This window comes from Lissotriton vulgaris, chromosome 5 (genome assembly GCF_964263255.1).
Source record: "Lissotriton vulgaris chromosome 5, aLisVul1.2, whole genome shotgun sequence".
NCBI lineage: Eukaryota > Metazoa > Chordata > Amphibia > Caudata > Salamandridae > Lissotriton > Lissotriton vulgaris.
Window position 1 is genome coordinate 1,312,699,759 of NC_141693.1, and position 22,082 is coordinate 1,312,721,840.

At 44.1% G+C, this 22,082-nt stretch overlaps 1 protein-coding gene across 4 annotated transcripts in view; it reads right to left on the minus strand.

The window, feature by feature from the left end:
• Positions 1-22,082, minus strand: part of ILRUN (inflammation and lipid regulator with UBA-like and NBR1-like domains) — a 265,986-nt gene that overhangs the window by 198,007 nt on the left and 45,897 nt on the right. For all 4 annotated transcript variants that reach the window (XM_086923208.1, XM_086923211.1, XM_086923209.1 and 1 more), the window contains one exon: positions 13,972-14,169. In XM_086923208.1, coding sequence (XP_086779334.1) covers positions 13,972-14,169 — 198 coding nt within the window. The remainder of the gene's footprint in view (positions 1-13,971; positions 14,170-22,082) is intronic.

Sequence of the window (22,082 nt, forward strand, 5' to 3'; positions counted from 1 at the left end):
TTTACAATTACAATCTGGCATGGACATGCCCACAGATCTGGTTATACTGGGAACAGGTACATGCTGCGTTGGAAAGTATGGTGGGTATACACTTTGAAATGGACCTCTTGACTCTCATTCTCGGACACACGGCACATATGCCTAAAGGTAACAGAAAATTTGTGGACACTGCCTTGTTACTGGCTAAGCGGAGGCTTGCATGTCGATGGGGGAGGAGAGAGGCCCAAAGTTTAAGGAGTGGTTACAGGACATGCTATATTGTCAGGATCAGAGTGGCATTTATGCGGAGACACAGCCCATGGCTTCTAGGCCCAAAGACATATGGGGGCCACTACAGGAAAATGTATTGCAACAAGAAGAGTCTGATGTAGAGACTGGGGAGAAAACAGATGTTGGGGGGGCGGGGGGGGAGAGATGGGGGATGCAACCACTCGTATCTAAACACATCCATAATGCTTGATTAATTGGGTAGTGGAGACGACGATGCCGATTCTGCTCGTTGTATTTCTTGTGCAGACTTTGGGCAATGTGTACTCGTAATGTGCCTCATATCTCACTATTGTATCTTCGTCTAGATTTACATGTGTCTGAATGTACTTATATATTGCCTCTGTATGATTTTTATTTTTTTTGTATGGAGTTTATCCACTATTCATTGATTGTCAGCCCAGATTTTTTGATCTGTGAACATCTTGTCATTGAGTTACATATGCTGTGATTTTCTTTTCTTTTTTTTCTTAACCCTGTTTTTTGGAAAACTTCAAAAATAAAAGTTTTAAAAAATAAATAAATAAAAAGCCTGAAAGGGTTTTGATTTGACTTATACTGGGTGTTCCATTTCATTTTATAATTTTATGCTTAGTTACTTATAACACTGCATGTACTGGATACAAACATTACATTGATTATAAAGTGACAGTGCCTAGGAATGCAAGTTAAAAATTAATAAAACATTCAATTATTTTCATAAATTGAAATAGTTACTCAGCCAGCTTTCCTTCCCCAAGCTCGAGTTTGCAGAGGCACCAACAATCTATTTACATTCCTCAATGGTTTTCATATATTTTATCAGTTAGGATTGTTCCATAGGCATCTTTCCTTCCAATTTCTAAAGCTTGCAGAGCACAATCAGCTATGCACAATAATTATATAATGAATTTATTTTCAGCCTGCGTCAAGAATCTCACTGCGTTTAGATTTAAAGTGGGATCATTCCGAATGAAAGCACTTATGAAAGCCTGTCGAAATGGTTGATTTGGCATTTGATTAAAAAGTATATATATATGTATATACATATACATACATACATATGTTACAGTCAAAATGTGAAATCCCGGTATTGTATAGAATGCCTAGGTAATGTGTAGAATGCCTGATGATTTAGAGGCAAACTAGGAAATATAAGTTTTGTGTGAAAATGTTACATACTTTTCCTAGGCATTCTATACAATTCCTGGGCATTATACAGAATGACCAGTACCATTTACGCAAAGTGTTAAAAGGGCACAAGATGAGAAGCCTTTATTAATTAATATGCATTTGAAACTGAAAGAACAAAACTACGAAATAAAGCACAGGATATTCTTACCGGAAAACAATGAAAGCAGAACTGAGATTGAAGTACTTCTTACACTAAAAGGCTGGATTAGGTGTATTATATACTTAGCCGGCAGACAATCCGGCAAAGTATACAATGCCTAGGCAATGTATAAAATATCAATCATTATATACTTTGACGTTCGATTTTGAGGCATTCTATACATTACCTAAGCATTCTATAGAATGTGGGATTTCACACTTTGACTGTTATATATATTACCTACTGGCGGTCGCCAGTAGGTAGTTATAGTTAGGATTGGCTACCATAGGAAATTCCGAACATTCTATTAGGAATAACTTTGGCGCCGATTGAGGGATCTGCCTGTAATTTTCCTTAAAATGGTCTCGCTGCGCTCCGCTCCTTCCCTGAAAGTTTCGGGGGATTCTTGAAGTGGGGGACAAGGAAAAATGGGTCCCAAAACGCGTTTTCCCCATGTTAATTTCCAGAGGACGGTCTGACAAGTCTACAGCCCGAACCGCTGAACGGAATTACGCCAAACTTGGCAATATTGTAGGGACTGGTACGCAGATGTGCCTTTGCTATATTTGGTGAAAATTGCTCCAGTGGTTTTTACGAAAATTAACTTCAAAAACACATATATATCTGTAGGCGCTCTCCGAGCGTTCACAGGTGCGCGTACCGGGGAGCGCACCCGGCGCGCTACAGGAATGCGCAAGCGGGAAGCTGATTGGCTGTAGGGTGTCTGTCAACATTCTAAACAGTCCGGAGAGTCTGCCATCTTGTGTCTCGGTAAAATCGAGACATATGAGGTGAAAAAGAAAGGGGGAAATAATTAAAAGGGGGCAGAGTAGACACCCCTTGACCCCCTAGGTTTTCTGAGGGGGACCTAGGAGGACCTAGAAGGGCTAAAAAACTTTTTTTTTTTTTTTTATTCCGCAGGGTAAGCGCTGGCGGCGCTCCCCGGTACGCCCACCCTGAGTGCACCACGGGGAAAAACAGTGTAAAAAAATAGAGAAAAAAAATAATGTTGAGTGTTTAGAGGAAAGTGATGCATTGCTGGAGTGTGTCACAAAAGTGACGCAACTCCAGCAATGTATCCTTTCACATGGAGCCAGTCCCATGTGAAAGGGCCTGCGTCAGTCTTACGGCTGCTGTGAGACAGGCGCAAGATTTTGACACAACGGCGTCCTAAAAGTGACGCAGTGAAATCTCAGATTTGACTGCGTCACCTCTACGACCCTTTCTTGCGTCAATACGCCTCTTTTGCATACATTACACCTGACGTAGGTATGATGTGGCGCAGGGGTTTACAAAGTGAAGCATCTACCTAGATGCGTCACTTTGTAAATATGACTGAACAAGGTGCATTTTTTACAGCAGAGGTGCGTCACAAAAAGTGATGCACCGGTGGCGTAAAAGTGACGCATGGCCTCATAAATGAGGCCTTCAGTCTTCTACTCATGCGTCATATTTAATTTATGACGCATTATGTCGCAAGTACTTACAGATACGTCAGTATTTCTGACGTATCTGTAAGCGCAAAAGTGATGCATTGCTGGAGTGTGTCACAAAAGTGACAACTCCAGCAATGCATCCTTTCACATGGGGCCAGGCCCATGTTAAAGGACCTGCGTCAGTGTTACGCCTTCTGTGAGGCAGGTGCAAAAATGAGGCCTTCAGTCTTCTACTCTTATTTTTTCCTTTCACTTTCTCTGTTTCTTGACTGCCTTACTTACCTGGTCTCACACTTACTTGTCTTTATCCAGTCTGTATCTCCACTCTTTCTAAAACATCACTGCTATTTTCTTACCCTTCCACACCCCCGTTCCTTTATTACATTTTCTTCGCATATCCACATTCCCCATGTTCACTCTCCTTCTCCTTCCCCACACTCACCTTCTTTCAGTCCCCCTACTTCACTTCCCTTCTCCTCTCGTCCCGTTCTGTGCTTTCTTACTCATTTTCCTCTCCTTTATCAATGCACTCCGCTTCACTTACTCTTTTTCATTTTTTTAAGAACACAGCTCTTTGATGAGAATTGGAGTTGGTTCTGAAAAGAACTTTTTTTTTTCTTCTTTTTTCCTTTTTTAGAACAGGAACAAAAACAGGGAATGGGAAACTGCTCAACAGAAGCAAAAACAAATTTAGGGATGGGAACGGTAGCAATGGTTCTCCAATGCTCGAACCATGAGCCGAACACTTTGTTCCCCATAGCAAAGTAGCTGATCACAGTCTCTGCATTTAAGAACGCCTTTATTAAAAGCAGGCTGAATGTTTGGAATTAGCTCTTGCGATTGCCCCCTCACCGATGTTGTTGGTCTTCCGGTTGAAGTAGAGGCCCCATCCTGGGAGCCTCTTGTGCCAGAGCCCTAACACTCTCCCGGGCATAGTTCTGGGGGTGCCTCCTTTCGACGTGGCGAATCATAGTTGAATTACCAAAACTGAACTTCTTTCGGGGGTCTCCACGGGAAAGTACAGTTTGGCAGATTTTGCATTCAACTTTTGGTGCATTTACTTTTTTATGTCCCTCAGGTATAGAATTTTTTTTCCAGATAAAATGTTCTTTCACCTTCGGCTGAGGAGGCTCTTCATCGATGAAATCATCTAAATCCTCACTGCTGCTGGATGGTCTGGCAGCCATTCTCTCCACAAATTCTTAGTACAGAAAAAAAGAGGCCTTGCTCTCACCAAAGAGATGAAGGAAAAGGGTGGGGTTTTTATTAGTTGTAAAAAAAAATAAAACTGTTAGCAACCAATGAAAATAGTTATTTTAAGGTCACATGACTTGGCGCGCTAACGCTGTGCGCACCGAAGCGCTTCCGGGAGTGCTTACACAGCGCGAACGTAGGTGCTTCCGGGGGCGCTTATGCGGCGCGCAAGAGTGACGTTTTGATAGCTTTACGGAAATGTAAATTCATTTTCATTTCGTAAATTAAAAATATTGCTTTTATAAGTATGGTACTAAATGTCTTGCGTTATTATTTACTATTCATACATATTTTTTTAAACGAACGCAGAAATCGCGCTCTCCGGAGAGCTTACCGGTGCGTGCACCCTGAGCGCCCCAGGAAAAAATGATAAAAAAATAAAAAAAACATTGGAAAATTATTAGTATAAAAAAAATTCTTAATAATTAATACTTACACAAAACAGCAAATAAAAAAAAAATTGTAGGTTACAAACTCGATATAGAAAGGAATTGGCATTTAAAAAACCATTGAAATTCACACAAAAAAAAAAACAGGTTTCACAATCGTTCTAGTTAGGAATTAGCATTTAAAAAACCATTGAAATTCACTAAAAAACAAAATATAGGTTTCACACCAGTTATAGTTAGCTGAACAGTTTACTCATACAAAACCATTGATATTCCCACGTTCTAGTTAGTTTGACTCACTATAACTCGCGCGCCCGCAATCCACTGCTGATGATGTCACATATTACATCATTCATGACATGGTCAGTGACATCACTGATGACATCACTGATGACATCATTCATGTGATAATACGATGCATCTCCTAACACTCTAATCTAACCTTTGATACACCCAGTGTTAAATACAAACTACTATTCCTGAAATTAATGACACACCAATAGCAGTAACTACATATGCACTCACTGATTCCTAGGTCTACACACACATCCACCCATACAATCACTCATACATACAGACACTCATCAAAACAACACTATCATATCCACTCATACACCTATACAGACACTTACATGCTGAAACTCATCCACAAAGTTACTCAAATACCTAGTCAGTTATGCAAAGAATCATTCACACTCCCATTTCATCAACTACAAACTTATACACACTAAACAATACTTATTCAAACATATACTAACACATACTTACTCTCTTTTACAATCACTTATATAAGTACACATTGATCCATACAGTCACTTACGCAATCACAGGCTCTGATGTTTAGTCATTTATATATGCCAACTCTCACATGCACTGTGTTTGATATATGTACTTCCATGGACATGTAGCACTGATATGTCCATTCACTCAGCAACACACCCATGCACACAGTCAACCCCCCATACAGCTGTTTCTACATTCACTCTTGAACCCATATACCTAGTGAATGAACTGGTCACACATCTATGCACAGAGTCACACATCTCACAGCCACCCACACACATACTCACCCTCACATTCAAATACTTAGACAACCAATTAATAACCCATATAGCCACTTACATAGCTACTGATCAACACTTGCAGCAGCTTACACAACAACAGACCTACTGATGCACACATTCAGACAGTTTTGTCACTAACCAATGCATTCAGTAAGACACATTTAATCACTCACTCATACAGTCGGTCACGCACCTACTAAATCCATCATCCAGACACTCATACATACACTCATTCTTCAATATGTTAGACACATTTTAACTTTACAGGAACACACATTCACTGGATGATGTCATCAGTGATGTCATCAGTGATGTCATTTGAAATGTCATCAGTGACGTCACCGACCATGTCATGAATTATGTAATATGTGACATCATCAGCAGTGGATTGCGGGCGCGCGAGTTATAGTGAGTCAAACTAACTATAACGTGGGAATTTCAATGGTTTTGTATGAGTAAACTGTTCAGCTAACTAGAACTGGTGTGAAACCTATGGTTTTTTCAGTGAATATATATATCCCTTTAATTTTCACTGAAAAAAACGAGGTTAAAGTGGCATTATAGTTCGGTGAAAAGGTCAGTTAAAACTTGACATTTAAGAAACAAAAAGCAAAAACACTGAAATTCACCAGTTATACTTAACTGAAGAAACTATAACTTATGCATAGTGTAATCAATTATGTAATTTCAGATGTTATCAATGATGTCACAGATCATTTTATGAGAGATGTTATATGTGAGGTGGCAGGCCCAATTCAAGGACATTTTCAGGATTTAAGGTGCTTTGTCTGTTTTGGAATAACCATGTAAAGTGTAATGGAGACAAGATGGAACAAGCATTTACAATGCAATGGTTTTGCCTTTGTTAAAGTTAGAGCTATTGGCATTGCTCTTGACATTGCCATTTATTTATGTTAAAAAAAACATAAATAAAAATATTGTCATTTACAATGCCAATAGCTTAATCTCTCGCAAATACCACACACAAACACCCACAGAGAGCCCCCCCACACACACACACAGCGCCCCCCCACACAACCACACAGCGCCCTCCACAAATACACCCACACAGAGCCCCCCCCACACAGAGCAGAAGTATGCTACATTTAATGCGAGTCACAGGGCTTTAGATCTCATCCACAGAGGATACCAGACCCTTCTGGTGTGCATTAGTTATCATTCTGCGCAGTCTGTATTCGATCCATCAATCTCGGCGTCACTGGAGAGCGCGAGATACCCGGAAAAATAAAGTGCGCGCGCATGACGCAGCCCCCACCTCCCAATCCTGACAGGAGCCGTTCAACACCCCCTTCGTACGCTGCGCTAGCCTCCAATTTTAAAGAGCAGTTTAGCTAAGAAATGGCACTTAAGTGAGGCACACTGATATATCCGCGGTAAACACAAGTACAATAACCGAGAATATGAAAATATATTTTTTTTAAACCCAGCAATAGAAGCTAAAGAATTGAAGCACTGAACATACAAAGTAAACTGTCGTAGTAGGTGAATGCACAACAATACACAGTGGGCAAAACTGGACTGCAAACCACAGGAAGACTGTCACAGATTGGGACGTCCTCCAGGATGTGAACAGGAGATACCACGCCACCAACAGAGATAAGAACACCACTTCGCCGAGGACACAAAGCAAAACGCACTTTAATAAAAAGCTGCCAACAACAACATTACTGTTTAAGCCGGATTTGTTTATTTTTATCTGTGTGCCTGCCAAAAAAGCTGCATTTCTAGCGCGACTACCACGCCCCGGGTAAAATTATTCCCTATTCTGCTTAAAATAACGTTTCCCATTCAGTGAAGTAATTTTCGGGGAGGGGGGGGGGGGGGGGGGGGGGGGTTGGGGGCGGTGGCTGAATGTGTCCTTTTATCCATTTCAAAATTCAGATAAATGTACTAATAAACACGGTGACTCAAAGTGGAGCATTTCCAGAATAACAGTGAAAAACGCAGGCAACGCCTGATGACAGATCTCAAGTGGTCACGTCAGGTGTGGATTCGTTTCCAGGGACTGTTTACCTGGGAATTCTGGAACGTGTGGTTGTGTATTTATTGCCATGGCGAAATGTACGTGTACAACAAGACGTTTGGCTTTTCCTGCCTTACTAAAAGAGACAGCACGTGTTTTAAAGTTAATATTTATCATTTTCCATGCTCCCTTCGAAACAAAGAAGAATGTCGGGAACGCCCCCATGTCTGTAGTCCTCGCTTGCTAGAAAAACATATAAATCCATAACATAGTGAGGGGGTGTCCTTTGGGAGTTAGTAATAAGGACTAAGGTTAATATTTCCACATTCTACGCAACATCGGAGGCTTCCACATGTGCCCGTTTCCTAGTGCTGTTGTTCTACCTTTGGTGCTTAGTCAAGAGATAAGAATGCAGATATTTTGAGCGGACATCTCACCAGCCTGTTGCATTCTCAGTCGTGGGTCTCTCCAGAAGAAGCGGCAGAGGCCTTGGACTATGTCAATGACAGGCTGGCAAAAAAGACGCCAATCTATGCACCCGCCATTAACTTACCTTACTAAAAGAGACAGCACGTGTTTTAAAGTTAATATTTATCATTTTCCATGCTCCCTTCGAAACAAAGAAGACGTGTGCATGAGTATCACAATATGGCTGCCGCCTGTAACGCACCAGATACAGTGACTTTCATCATTTTCTTTTACAGAGAGCATCTTGTGACAGCCTCGTTCACAGTTCCATCATTAACTTTCCAAATAGACACAAGGTGCAGTCAGAGCGTCTCTTCCGTTTCTTTATAAGGTTTAGTCCCGGCAATAGATTAGCATGGTAGCAAAACTGTTCCTCCGTTCATGTGTACTGCTAAGACGGTTAGACAAGAAAACAGTAAGGTGTGCCTCATCTGGAACCAAGAATCCGCTCCAATCACCGGTCAGCCCGTGCAAGCCCAGAAGCAGCGAGGTCCATCCATCTTTTGCAATCTGCAGGAGCCGCTCGTCCGAGGGGATCTTCCAATGCACCACCCAACCCTAACCCGAGAACTAAAGGTGAGAAATCCCCAATGACCTACCGAAGTTTTGAAATTCTAGGCGTGGCAGCAGACAAAGAAGATTGACTATGCTGCCTGCCTCTACCCGAAAAATGACCTCTTAACTAGCGATAAATAAAGGATTTATATGCTGAGGCTGCTCAGCCCATTTTGCAAATATGTGCCTAAAAGCCAAGAGCTTTCCGTATTGGTGGTGCACGCAGCAGGCCCGACTAGTCAACTCCAGATCCCTAGCCAAAAGACTACTGTGTGTAAATCATTTAAGTAAAGGGTCTGGTTTTCCCTCAAACAAACACTGGCCACTAAAAGGATGTTCAGCACCTGGGTGTGGACGTTCCCTGTCAAGCCTTTAGATCTCATCTACGCATATCAGCTTCAAGCCAACACAATGGCCCGGTTGCAGCATCAACCACATCCAGATAAGTCTGCATGGCTCTTTCGCCACTTCAATACCAAGAAATCTCAGATGTGACTTCGCAAATAGTCATGTAAACTGAAGACCACCGTGGAGGGTAACTTCCACAACCCTTTTGCACTCTAGGTCCTCGGATGCAGAGCATTACATGATCTTAACAACAGACTGCCTCATACAAACACCTTGGTCACCAGAATATCCAGTCTCTTAGCCTACCTGTTAGGAAGAACATAGAAAGAAAAATACTTTGCTTTTACTTGGCAGAAGGTGCCTGACCAACCAAACTTTGTAGTGTAGAACAGAAAGACTGGAACGGCACATCAGAGGGATCTGAGGCAACGTCCTCCGCATCTCCCGGGGTTCCCTCCAGGCCACGGGAGCCCCGCAGGCGCCGCCATACTTTTTGCCGTCTTCCTTCTTCCCCCGGGCTGCCGGGGGCGGCCACTTCCGGCCGGCCGCGCTAGGATTGGCCGGCCGGCCAGTCACGGGGCGGGAAACGGGGGAGGAGAGACGCAGAAGTGCCGGCAATGCCGGAACAGATTCGGGGGCGTTCCCGGCTTTCGCCTGACGTCGGCAAAAGCCAAAGAATGTCGGGAACGCCCCCGTGTCTGGTCCGGCATTGACGGACAGGCCCCTCATCCAATGGCTAGGCTCCATTTACGGAGCCAGCCAATGAATGACGAGGGCCGACCCAAAGCACACTACAGTTCAAATCAGGTTTTCGCCTGCGCGAAAAAGATGCGCAGAGCGCATCTTTTTAGCGAGGCAAAACCTAAAAAGGTAAAATGGAGGCCTAATAAACATTGCTAGTGAATTAAGAAACAAAATGCTCACCACAAGTTTGAAACAGCAAGGGGAACCCGCCATACCATACCCAGGCCGAGCCATGAAGAGAAACAAATAAACAATCCCAGAGGGTAGCAACATAAAGGGTTAGGACAAAACGAGCCAGAAGAATCGTTTATTAACATCTTGACATGCTGCAAATAGTTAACTCCATTCCGCGCAGGACATAAGAACGTCACAGCCGAGACGAAGGCAATCTGCTGGGGCAGTTTCGATCCTCGAGAAGTCGGCAGGATTATGGATCAAAATCCGAGGATCTGCGGCGGCCAAAGAAGTGGATTGTAACATTGAGTGAGGGGAGGGTGGGGGTGGGTGGTTGGTGAGCCGAACCAGCAAGATGGCCAAGAACATAGCCGGGGCCCAGGGAGCTTCCTCAGCGATGTGGTAACTCAGTGATAAAGGCTCTGGGAATAGGAACTGCAAGCCGTAGCCTCAGCGTCATGCGGGCATGAGGCGGACGGAGGGCGGAGGACGGCTCTGAGCAGCTTGTAGGACCCAGTCCCCAGCTCGAGGGGAACCGGTGCAGCACCACACATAGAGGCTCAGGGCAAGGGAGCATCCAGCTCCAGAAGCCGGCAATTACGGCAGCACAACAGGGAGTATCAGGGGCATAGGATCGAGGCGACGGGGTCATGCAGCCCCCTCGAAGCTGCCTCAGCGGACGGTGGACATGCTGCAAATAGTTAACTCCATTCCGCGCAGGACATAAGAACGTCACAGCCGAGACGAAGGCAATCTGCTGGGGCAGTTTCGATCCTCGAGAAGTCGGCAGGATTATGGATCAAAATCCGAGGATCTGCGGCGGCCAAAGAAGTGGATTGTAACATTGAGTGAGGGGAGGGTGGGGGTGGGTGGTTGGTGAGCCGAACCAGCAAGATGGCCAAGAACATAGCCGGGGCCCAGGGAGCTTCCTCAGCGATGTGGTAACTCAGTGATAAAGGCTCTGGGAATAGGAACTGCAAGCCGTAGCCTCAGCGTCATGCGGGCATGAGGCGGACGGAGGGCGGAGGACGGCTCTGAGCAGCTTGTAGGACCCAGTCCCCAGCTCGAGGGGAACCGGTGCAGCACCACACATAGAGGCTCAGGGCAAGGGAGCATCCAGCTCCAGAAGCCGGCAATTACGGCAGCACAACAGGGAGTATCAGGGGCATAGGATCGAGGCGACGGGGTCATGCAGCCCCCTCGAAGCTGCCTCAGCGGACGGTGGAGAATAAACCAGCGAAATCGTCCCGGGCTCAGTACCACCAGCGGAGCCCGTGCCGTGATGTCGTCCAGGGCAATCTGACCACGCACAAGCAAACTCCCCGCAGCAGCGCGTGAGTGAGGACGATGGTCCAGGCAGGTCCATGGGAGCCGATCCCAGGCTCAGAGCAGACAAACACATCTGGGCAGCATCGCACAAAGAAGGTAAACGGAGGTAACGGGACAAGGCATTCCAAATCGGCAGAGCGTCAAGGCAGCGGAACCTCGAAGGATCTCGAGGCACCTCTAGCAGAGCACCGTGACGATCGGTCTGGGAGGCGAGCAGCGACAGGCTGGGCAGCCCAGACATCTGGAATCCGAAAAAGTGGTGAGTGGAGGTCAGAGCTTGATATCCATGGGGTGTGTAGACGGGTGTTGTCCTCCGATTGCCGGGGTTCCCTCCAGGCCACGGGAGCCCCGCGGGCGCCACCATACTTTTTGCCGTCTTCCTTCTTCCCCCGGGCTGCCGGGGGCGGGCACTTCCGGCCGGCCGCGCTAGGATTGGCCGGCCGGCCAGTCACGGGCGGGAAACGGGGGAGGAGAGACGCAGAAGTGCCGGCAATGCCGGAACAGATTCGGGGGCGTTCCCGGCTTTCGCCTGACGTCGCGTGACGTCGGCAAAAGCCAAAGAATGTCGGGAACGCCCCCGTGTCTGGTCCGGCATTGACGGACAGGCCCCTCATCCAATGGCTAGGCTCCATTTACGGAGCCAGCCAATGAATGACGAGGGCCGACCCAAAGCACACTACAGTTCTCATCAGGTTTTCGCCTGCGCGAAAAAGATGCGCAGAGCGCATCTTTTTGGCGAGGCAAAACCTAAAAAGTAGTCATTAATACTCGTAGACTCATCATTATTGGCCTATGGACATGGGATTTTTATCCGATCCCCAGAGAAATCATCAAAACGTCTGTAAGGAGTCGTTCATCAAGAGCTATCTATAAAACCTCAAATCAATTGTGTGGATCCAAACTGCATTTTTCTCTGGCAGACAACTAGAAAGTTACTCTCCTACTTCTCAGAGATCCCTCAAGAAATAATAGCAGCCATTATTGGCTTAAATTTGATTGTACGAATGCCATCTATCTTGAACTATCCAAATGAGACTTGTCCAGATTCTAGCTTGTACAGAATGCACCAGCTAGACTTCCCTTTAACGCCTCTACAAGACCAGGTTACACGTCTTTTAAATGAGCTACAATGGCTGTAAGTCAAACAAAGAATTTAGTTTAAAACTGGTTGCGTGGGATTTGGGGCCATAAATTGACTGACTTCAGATGTTGAAGCAAAACAGATTGGCAGACATTCACTCTCACATGCAACAGTGCCCAGGTTTGGTGTAAACTGGCTTGCAGGACATAATTTCTCATTTCTGGCGCCAATGCATAGGATTTCCTTCCTGCTCAGCTCCATGCCAAAACAGAGTTTAAACATTTTAGGAATCTTTAAAGACTTGGCTGTTTCTCCTGCTGCTTCTTGGACTTCTTTGAATGTTTTCAAGCCTCTCATCACATTCACAAACATTTATTCTTAGTGCCATGAAACATTTGGTGTATAAACACTTTATAAACATGGCTAACATAACAGCGAACTACTCACCATAAAGTACTTAAGTAAGCACTACATTCATGCAATTACAATCTTTCTTTTTGTGCTTGTGTATATCTGCAAATATACACGCTGATATTTAGAAACTTTCTTTGCCACTTTAAAAATGAAATGGTTGGCGGCTCTACAAAACATCCTATCTAACTGGGGAAAACAACGCCGCCTAGCTATGTTGGATGGTTGCACAGACTGTAGGGGGTTCTCGGGATGGGAAAAATCTTTCATTGGCTAACCCACGGGCCTCCTATGACCTGTGGAGATCCATCCTATCACTATTGACTTCGGAATTCAAGGAACTCACCTGCCCGAAATATTAAGACTTCTACATTTGGCAGACCCGCCTCAGAACGAACCTTCGAACGATGAGTCATCTCAGGACACACATGGCTAGACAATCAGGGGTGAGCTTGGTAAAGCGTGCCATTAGCTTTCAGACGGGGAGGGAGGGGTGAATGGAGGGTGGGGGAGGTTTGTTGTTTATGGAGTCCTTGCCTTTTTGGTTTTATGGCCATCGTCTTAGCTTTCCGCCTGGCGGAGCTTGCAGCAGGGTTTATGGAACATATGTCATATGTCTATCCTGAAATTAATAAAGAAATGTAAACGAAAAATAAATGGTTTTGAAAATAAAATTTAACATGTATAAAATATAGGTTACTAAATTCTTTGTGATTTTATTAAAATACATTGCATCTCAAACTGTCTTTACTCCCTTATATTTAAAGCGCAGGCTCATGATCTAGTGTCCAAAGATCCTATTCCAGAGGTTAAATCACAAGTTGTCATTTTTAAATTAATCTTTTAACATGGAGCTTTTCGGAAAACAAATAAATTAAAGCAGTCCATTCAAACAGGTGTGCTAAAAAGGGGTGGTAGGGGTGGGGATAACTTGTGACATAACAATATCAAGAGAACTGGATGACCAGGATGGAGCAAGAAATGCCAAGATGGATGGCTGCATCCTGAATCGAAAAACATCAACTCACTGCTCATCAAACCATGTGGTTGCTGATGCCTGCAAGCAAATAAGGAGGATCTTCTCCTTCGGTAGGTCCCAACATCAAGCCCAACTTAATTTGGTGTGTGTTGAGTGTATAAAGACATGCAACTCACCGCCAAAGTAGAGTCCTGTGGCAGTGCACATGCGCCACTGCCCCTGGAACATTCCAGCGCTGCTTGGGCTGCACATCTGGACACTGACATCTGTCATTTCTTGGGATTCCAGCGACCTGACTAGCACCATATTTACATGGCCAAATTGGTCGCCACCAACATACTTCAGACAAACTCCAGGAGGCCATGCTTCTGCACCTAAGTAGAGAAAAACAAAAGTGAAAAACATTACTTAAGAGAGACAATAAATTACATTTCTCAAGCAATAATAGAGTCTCACAGGAAAAGAGCAGATATCCATTGATCAATAATAACCATTGATCAATAAACAGAGAAGTTAGTTAAGATTTGAGGTTTACCAGAGGAGCCATTCCCTCAAGAGTGACTCAGGATTGACTACACAATCTCATCAGCTATCGTTTACAGATCTCCACAGCCATGTATTCACCCAGTCATCTCTATTTGATAAACATTTCTAAATAAAGTGTCCCTGAGGATGTATGTGGAGGACCTTAAATCTCAACAAAATGAAGACAGATTAGGAGTTTGGGTAAATTTGAGCTGCATGACTTTGTAAGGCCTCACATCTTACTTCTTATAGTGAAGACAATTTGAACAATTCTGAGAGCTGTTGAGATGCAATGAAGAATCATCTGCCGCTGTCCAGATTGAATGTTTCTCTGAAGGAGGGGTAAGGCGATAAAGGCAGCAGATGCGCTTACATTTTATGAGCTGCATAGCTTAGAGAGCAAAGCTGTGCATCATTGGGTGCAGAGAGAAATAAAGGACCAGGACGGGTCTTACGGCTGAGGCTGCAGTGAATTCAGCGAAGATAAGATATTTATTTATAGAGCGCAACATTTATCCCGAGGGATGTCACAGCGCTGAGGATTACAGTAGTCGGTGGGATGGTCAGGTGTAGGGAATTATTATCTGGGGAAGAGGTGTGTTTTGAGTTTTTCTGAAGATATTATAGTTGTTGGTTAGTCTGAGTTCCACTGGGAGTTCGTTCCATTGTCATGCCGCCAGGTAGGAGAAGGTTCGTCCTCCTGCCTTGGACTTTTTTATTTTCTATGTTTTTGCAAGGGCGAGGTGTTGTGATCTAGTGGTATGGCGGGGGAGTAGACGTGTATTCGGTCCTGAAGAATCAATGGGCCCGTGTTGAGTGATCTATGGGCATGGCCAATGAGCTTGAAGCAGGCTCTTTGGTGCATGGGCAGCCAGTGGAGTTGTTTTAGGCATTCTTTGGCAGAGCTGTATTTGCCTTTATTGCATACTAGCTTGGCTGCAGCATTCTGCACTACCTGTAGTCGTTTAAATAGGTAGTCTGGCATGCCCACAAAGAGGGCATTTCCGTACTCCAACCTACTGACCAGTAGGGCCTGTGTGACTGATTTCTTGCTTTCCATGGGGATCCATGGGAAGAGTCTTCTCAGAAGTTTCAGAGTGGCAAAGCTTTTCCCGCATAGGGTTCGGATGTGGGCCTCCATGGATGGTGTATCGTCGATCGTGATGCCTAGGTTTTTTGCCGACTGCTTGGGTGCAGGTGCATCTCCCAATGTGGCGGGCCACCATGAATTATCCCAAATGTGTTTGGCTTCACCGAAGAGTAGAATCTTAGTTTTGTCTGCATTTAGCTTGAGGCAGTGATTTGCCATCCAAGCGGCCATTTCTGTTAGGCAGTTGTTAAGTCTGAGTTTGCTGTCTTCATGCCCTTTCCCCAGTGTGATTGTGATTTGCGTGTCGTCGGCATAGGAGCATACCCCCAGACCCCATTTTGTTCCAATTTGTGCCAAAGGTGATACATAGGCATTGAACAGTGTGGGACTGAGGGATGCTCTCTGCGGGACCCCGCATTTGAGTTGCTTGGGCTTGGATAGGAAGGCTCCAAGTTGTACCATCTGAGTTCTGTTATGTAGGAAAGAGCCAATCTATTCAAGGGCTTTCCCGTTTACCCCTTTCCCTTTCAGATTTTCTAGTAGGTGGTGGTGTGCGACTGTGTCGAAGGCTGCCGACAGGTCTAGCAGGATCAGGGCCACAGCTTTGCCCTGGTCCAGGGAGTTTCCAATGCTGTCTGTGACAGTCAGTAGTGTGGCCTCTGTACTGTTGGTGGCTCTGAATCCTGTTTGGGTGGGGTCTAATAGGTTGTTGTCCTCTAAATATTTGGCTAAAGAAGGTGTGCCACTTCCTGCAGATAGGCCCACACTTGAAGCACTGCCAGGATAGGCCTTGTTCCAATGAGCAGAAGAGTACCATGACATGATTACAGAGAGAAGAAGTATGGAACAGCAGCAGAGGACAGGTGACAGATCCATAGCTCATCTGGCATTGTGGAGTGGTGTGTAACTATAGCACAACTACTGAAGATAAACTTACACAGGTGCGTGAAAAGCCAAAACAGTGCATATTAAAATTAAAGAGACAGTTTTTTGTTGTTATTTTAAGGAACAAGGGCCTCTGCTTATGGAACCAGGAGCCTGGACAAGAATCTGAATGCATTCCATCGGACAAGAACTGTTACTTGTAGCTGAAACCACGGAAACAGATAACAGTTTGTTGACAAGAGCAAGTTCTTGCATTTGGTAGCTCCCTAAAGATTAAAGAATTTGAGAGGGCTAGCTGTGGAGGACACGAAGACAAAGAATGAAAATTTGGAATATCAGACCTGGGATAAACTTTCTGCTGTAAGAGCACTAGAATTGTGATACATCATGGTGAAAGAAAAGGCAGGAAAACCAACGCAAGTACATAAGATTTGACAGAGCACAACCTGGCATGGGGGGTGAGAGCACAGAGGCATATTGGGCAACACACAGTCTGACGAGTGAAGCGGAGCAGACAACTGTAGATATACTATAAGTCACTAGGGATTTTTGTTGAATAGGCCTTAGTGTTGATGCCCCCAATAAGAGCAGCCTTATAAAATGTCAAAGAGGAATAAAACAGGCAGGGAAGTTGTAGAAACCATCATGAGCATTGACAAGGAAATGCTCTAGTGTCTAATTAACCTCTAAGGGCCAGATGTACAACCCCTTTTTGCGTCCACAAGCAGGAGATCGGCCCGTTTGAGATAGTAAAAAAGGCTCCAGGTATGTACAAATGAAATTTTGCAAGTCACTGGCTCGCAAATAGCATTTGCGACTCTCGCTGTTAGGAAGGGGAGTACCTTCGTAATAGCGAGTCACCGTGCCATGCATTGTTGTTTTGCGACCACATTTGTGGCCGCAAAAAACACTTTCAGTTTACCACCTACTTCCCTTTGTGAATGGCTGCGTAAATATTTTTTAAGAGCAGGCAGTGGTCCCAGGAACCAATGCCTGCCCTTAAAAATGAAACTCAAAAGTTTAATTTTTCTTTTTTAAACACAGCCCATTTCCTTTTAAGGAAAACGGGCTGCATTTAAAACAGAAAGAAAAACTGCTTTATTTAAAAGCAGTCCCAGACATGGTGGTCTGCTGACCCCAGCAGGCCACCATCCCTGGGAGTGCTAGCCATTCCAAATAGGGTCGCAAATTGCTGCGGCCTCATTGATATTCATGAGGCATGCAATTTGCGACCCAATTGGGAATCACAACAGTGTCAGACACACTGTTGTACATTAAGTTTAGCGAGTCGCTATTTTCTTCGACTCGCTAAACTGAATGGCCGTACATCTGGCCCAAGAGTCTACACAATTAGTAGAGGTAAGGGATGAAGGGATATCTCGATTGATATATGAAACACTGAAGTTGCCAGGCCTTTCCAACATATTACATTGAAAGTGCCTTTACAGCATTAGCCCAGACTCCGAAAACAGGTGCTCCGCAGCAGGGTATGAACAGCTAATAAACTATTGTGACAGAGATGCAATATTGCCAAGAACAAGGAATGAATGAGCAGCACAGTTTGATGACCAAGCAATACTGACATTTCCAGACTACACCCAACTAGTTCAATGCAAATGCAAATACTTTAAAGCATTGAAAAGGAGGCTCTAGAAGGCCTAAAATATGCTACTTTTTTCTGATAAGCTAATATGATTAATGCTGGCAAAGCACATTTCTTTAGGTTTCCGTAAACAGCATTTTGATTGTCTGGATGGACAAAAGGGACCACAAGGGAGACACAATAGGAAACATATGGAGAACATATCAAAGGTTAGAGTATTAAGATAAACTAATGACTCAGAAAATGCAGGTGTGGATGCCACCCATGAACGTGTGGTGGTACGAGATGATGGAGCACTATCCAAAAGTGACAGCAGAAAAGATGTCTCTCCAAGAAAGAAGGTTGGTGACAAAGACAGCAGTAGCTGTTGGATGCAACCACATTGTTAAGTTTTTCTAGGATTTGCAGGACATAGTTGCAATGTCTCAAGGACACCCCCGGGCTAGAGTGAGGGGGTGGGATGTGCTGATGGCAGTATGTTTTACTTTGTGGGCAAATGGATGAAAGTAAAAACACGTATGCTCCGAATATAGTTCCTATGCCTCCACACCGCCAAGTCTGCTTAATATGATGAAGCTAGGACTAGACATCCTAATGCTGTGGGTAGGCAACTTTAAATTGTGTAATGGTCAATCGACAGGAGTCCCTGAAAAACGTGCCCTGAACATAGGCGCTCAGCGCAGCTGTTTGCAATGGTTTGCATATTGGAAACAGTTAACATCTGGAAAACACAGACAGAGCTTCAACCTTTTACTCCCCCATCCAAATGTCATGTATTACACTAAACTATTCATTTGTGAACCAGAGTTTATGCGACAGATGCTCCAATACCCAATTCCCGGATAGTACATTATTAGTTAATTCACCATGGTCCCTTATTTATACTCAACATAAAGGGAGACACTGAGTCAAAACTTGAAGTTTCAGAACTGAGATTCTTCTGGACATGGAATTTAGAGACATGCTTGAAGTTAAACTGACAATATTTTGAAACTCATTGGAGAACCATCTCTACAAGTGCAAAATCAACTGGAAGGAAAGGCGTTGGTGGCAAGGGAAGTGCACAAGTTGGGCATTTATGGAACGCTGACAATTGTAGTGAGCAGCTTGGGACCTGCAGTGAAAAATAGCAAAGATGACGTGGAGGGAGCCAAAATCCCAGCAGCTGCCCATGGCAATTACTAAACAGAAACGCAAGTCAGTACAATAATACATTTGATAAATCTTTAAACACATAGTACCCAAAGAGACTATACAAAGATGTCAGCGAGTGAGGGAAGATTATTTCCTGGTTAAGAAAGAATACCCACGCACTGATATCCAGCTAATAAGGGACAAGTTGGGAAAGATACAAGAGGCCAAAAAAGTGATACTCTATCATTACTTCTGAAATCTTGGTTTAGAATTTTCAGTTTCAGGCTATGTATTAGGGCATTACTAAACAGAGCAGGCCTGTTGTTATAGATGCCTTAGATGTGACAGGTACTGGAGACTACACTAAGAAGGAATTCGAAAATAGGCTTAAAACCAAGCAGGGAGAAAAGTTTCAGAGTTTGGGCGGGCTACTGGTAGAGTTTTATTTATGTTGACCAGATTTTTTTCTTGACAAATTGCTACAGGTGTGGGATGAGGCGTTGAGAACAGGCCAGTTGTCAGAAAGATGTGCCAAGATATGATACAGAAGGTGCTCAAGTGTGATCAGGAATACATACTATAAATTGTAGGAACACCTGGACTATGAATAAAGTTGAGGTAAAGATAATTAGCCAAGCTATAGAGGGAGCTTGAAGTAATTTCTACATTGAGACATCAGGATCAATCTGGATTTGTTAATCAAAGAAGCAACAAAGCGAATATGTAGGCTTGACCATGTCCAGCACTACAGAAGGAAGAATATGCACCAGCCTACATCGAAAAGAAAAATCATTCAATGCCATTGGCTGGAAGACTTTATTTTTAGCACTCGAGGGGACTAACTTTGGACCAGTGTTTATTACATGCATCAAGATGCTCTATTCTCACAGAAGAATAAAGGTTACGATAGGCAAAGTAGTCTCAAAATCTGACAGCTAGGGCCCAGTACCTGAACCCAGCTCCTATTCAGTCTGTACTTAGAGCTGCTGGTTGAAGTGGTTGGAAAGGAGATGCCGAACTGGAGTATAAGGACAGGATTCATGACCCACGAGCTTTTATTATATGCATAGGATACACTGGTATATTTGGGAGACCCTGAGAGTTCTGTTCCACAGATGTTGAAATGTTTAGAGGAATATGGTGAAGTATCTGGTATACATACCAACTGGTCTAAATCACGGAGATTACTGGCAAACTGTGCAGCTGATGACCTGCCTGCACAAGTATGACCTGGAAGCCTAGTACCTTGAATAATATTGGAATGCCTACACCTCACACACAGAAAGATAATAGGTATATTAACATTGGCAGAGTCATGAAGGGGTTGAAACAGTTAATATCTTCTGTAACACCCTGCCACTGTCTTTAATGAGTTGAGTTAGTTTGATAAAATAGTGCTGCATCTTTCTGGGTGTTAAGTGCCCAACCTAGAAGTTGCTATTTTTTTTTACATAAAGCACTTGCTGACATCTTTAATATATAGACTGGATCACGTCCAGTAATACAGTTTACTATTTTCAAGCTAACGCATGATTAATGGAACCTGTCATTACCAGACATCGACTGCTTTTATTTTGCTTCACAGTTATAGCACTAGTTGAAGTGCCTTGATGACCAACAGTAGGTCAAGAGGTCTCTGTCATAGCGGAGGACCATTGAGAACTCAGTTTACGTACCCCCGTAAGAACAGTACTAAAGTTACGTAATTATCATTGTTGCCTTCTATGTGGGACAGGGCAACGTAGAGGAGAAAGTACTAAAGAGTACCATTCTGGAATGATTTGGAATTAGGACACCTTCTTCTGTTTCATAAACTACCCAGCGAGATATGTGTCAGATAATGAATCAAAGGTGGCTGCAAAATAATGGCAGACCTATAAAGTAGAGATAAGTTCTAAACATTTCATTAAGCCAAAAATCAGTCTGGACCAAAGGCACGTCATTTGGTGCATGCCAGACTAGCTCAGGCACCGAAATTACTTAGGAGGGATTTCATGGGAGATCACCAGAATCACTTTGATAAACAAAGTGAGAGTGATATCCTGTATAGAGCACTCCACCAAGACAGTCCAACAATTACCCTTCATTCCTTAACAAAATAGGAAAGGGATACTGGGGAACAGTTGGCAAACACTATAAGATATTAGTTTACGATAAGAACAGAGCTAGCAATTAGAGTTTGAAATAGACCATACAAATGTAATTATCGAGCCCATTTCACCCTTAGCAATATGTTAACGAAGACATGAGTGTTCAAAATGTCTAACTGACAGCAAGGATCTCTTACAAATGATTCAGTGTGTTTTAATGTGTTGGAATTCTAGAGACAATAAGGGGCACAGGTTCAAAAAGCAGTGGAACAGATTCTCTGACTTTAAAGAACATATTACTTACCTACAGTAAAGCCTTATCTGGTAGAGACTAACAAGCCGCAGATTCCTTACCTTAGATTTATCCCCAGGTGTCAGACTGGATCTGGACATTTTTTGTTAACAGAACCCCTGAGCGCCGTTAGGTGGCGTCATTCGGTTCCGCATAGCATTGTCTACGCCGGAAATGGTGCGTGCAGTCCCTATACAGGCGCCACCCCTAGCGTGCGGACGTCTGTTTAATTTTGCGACTTTCCATGCCAGGAGTGCAGAGCCACGAAGAACACTGACCCCTGGTGTGTGGAACTAAGGCCTTGAAGAGGGAGCGGCTTGGTACATATAAATCGATCCACACAGCGGGAAGGATGGATGGGTCAGTAAGGCATCCCCAAAGGTAAGTAACTTATTCATCTGATGGACTTCTACCCGCATATTCCTTACCTTTGAATAGATTCTCAAGCAAGATCTATTACACTGCCCTCTGAGATCTGGACCATGTCTAAGAGATTCCCCCGATGCTGCACCCACTGAACTTCAGGTACCGTTGCAGAACCCACATATGCCAGCAGGCATGTATCACAAGCACGATGGGGCACCCTCAGAGTCTGTCTGCCCAAAATCCAGGATAGAAGCTGAAACATCGGTATTATAACCTGAATATCCTGGGCCCGCAGTTCATGA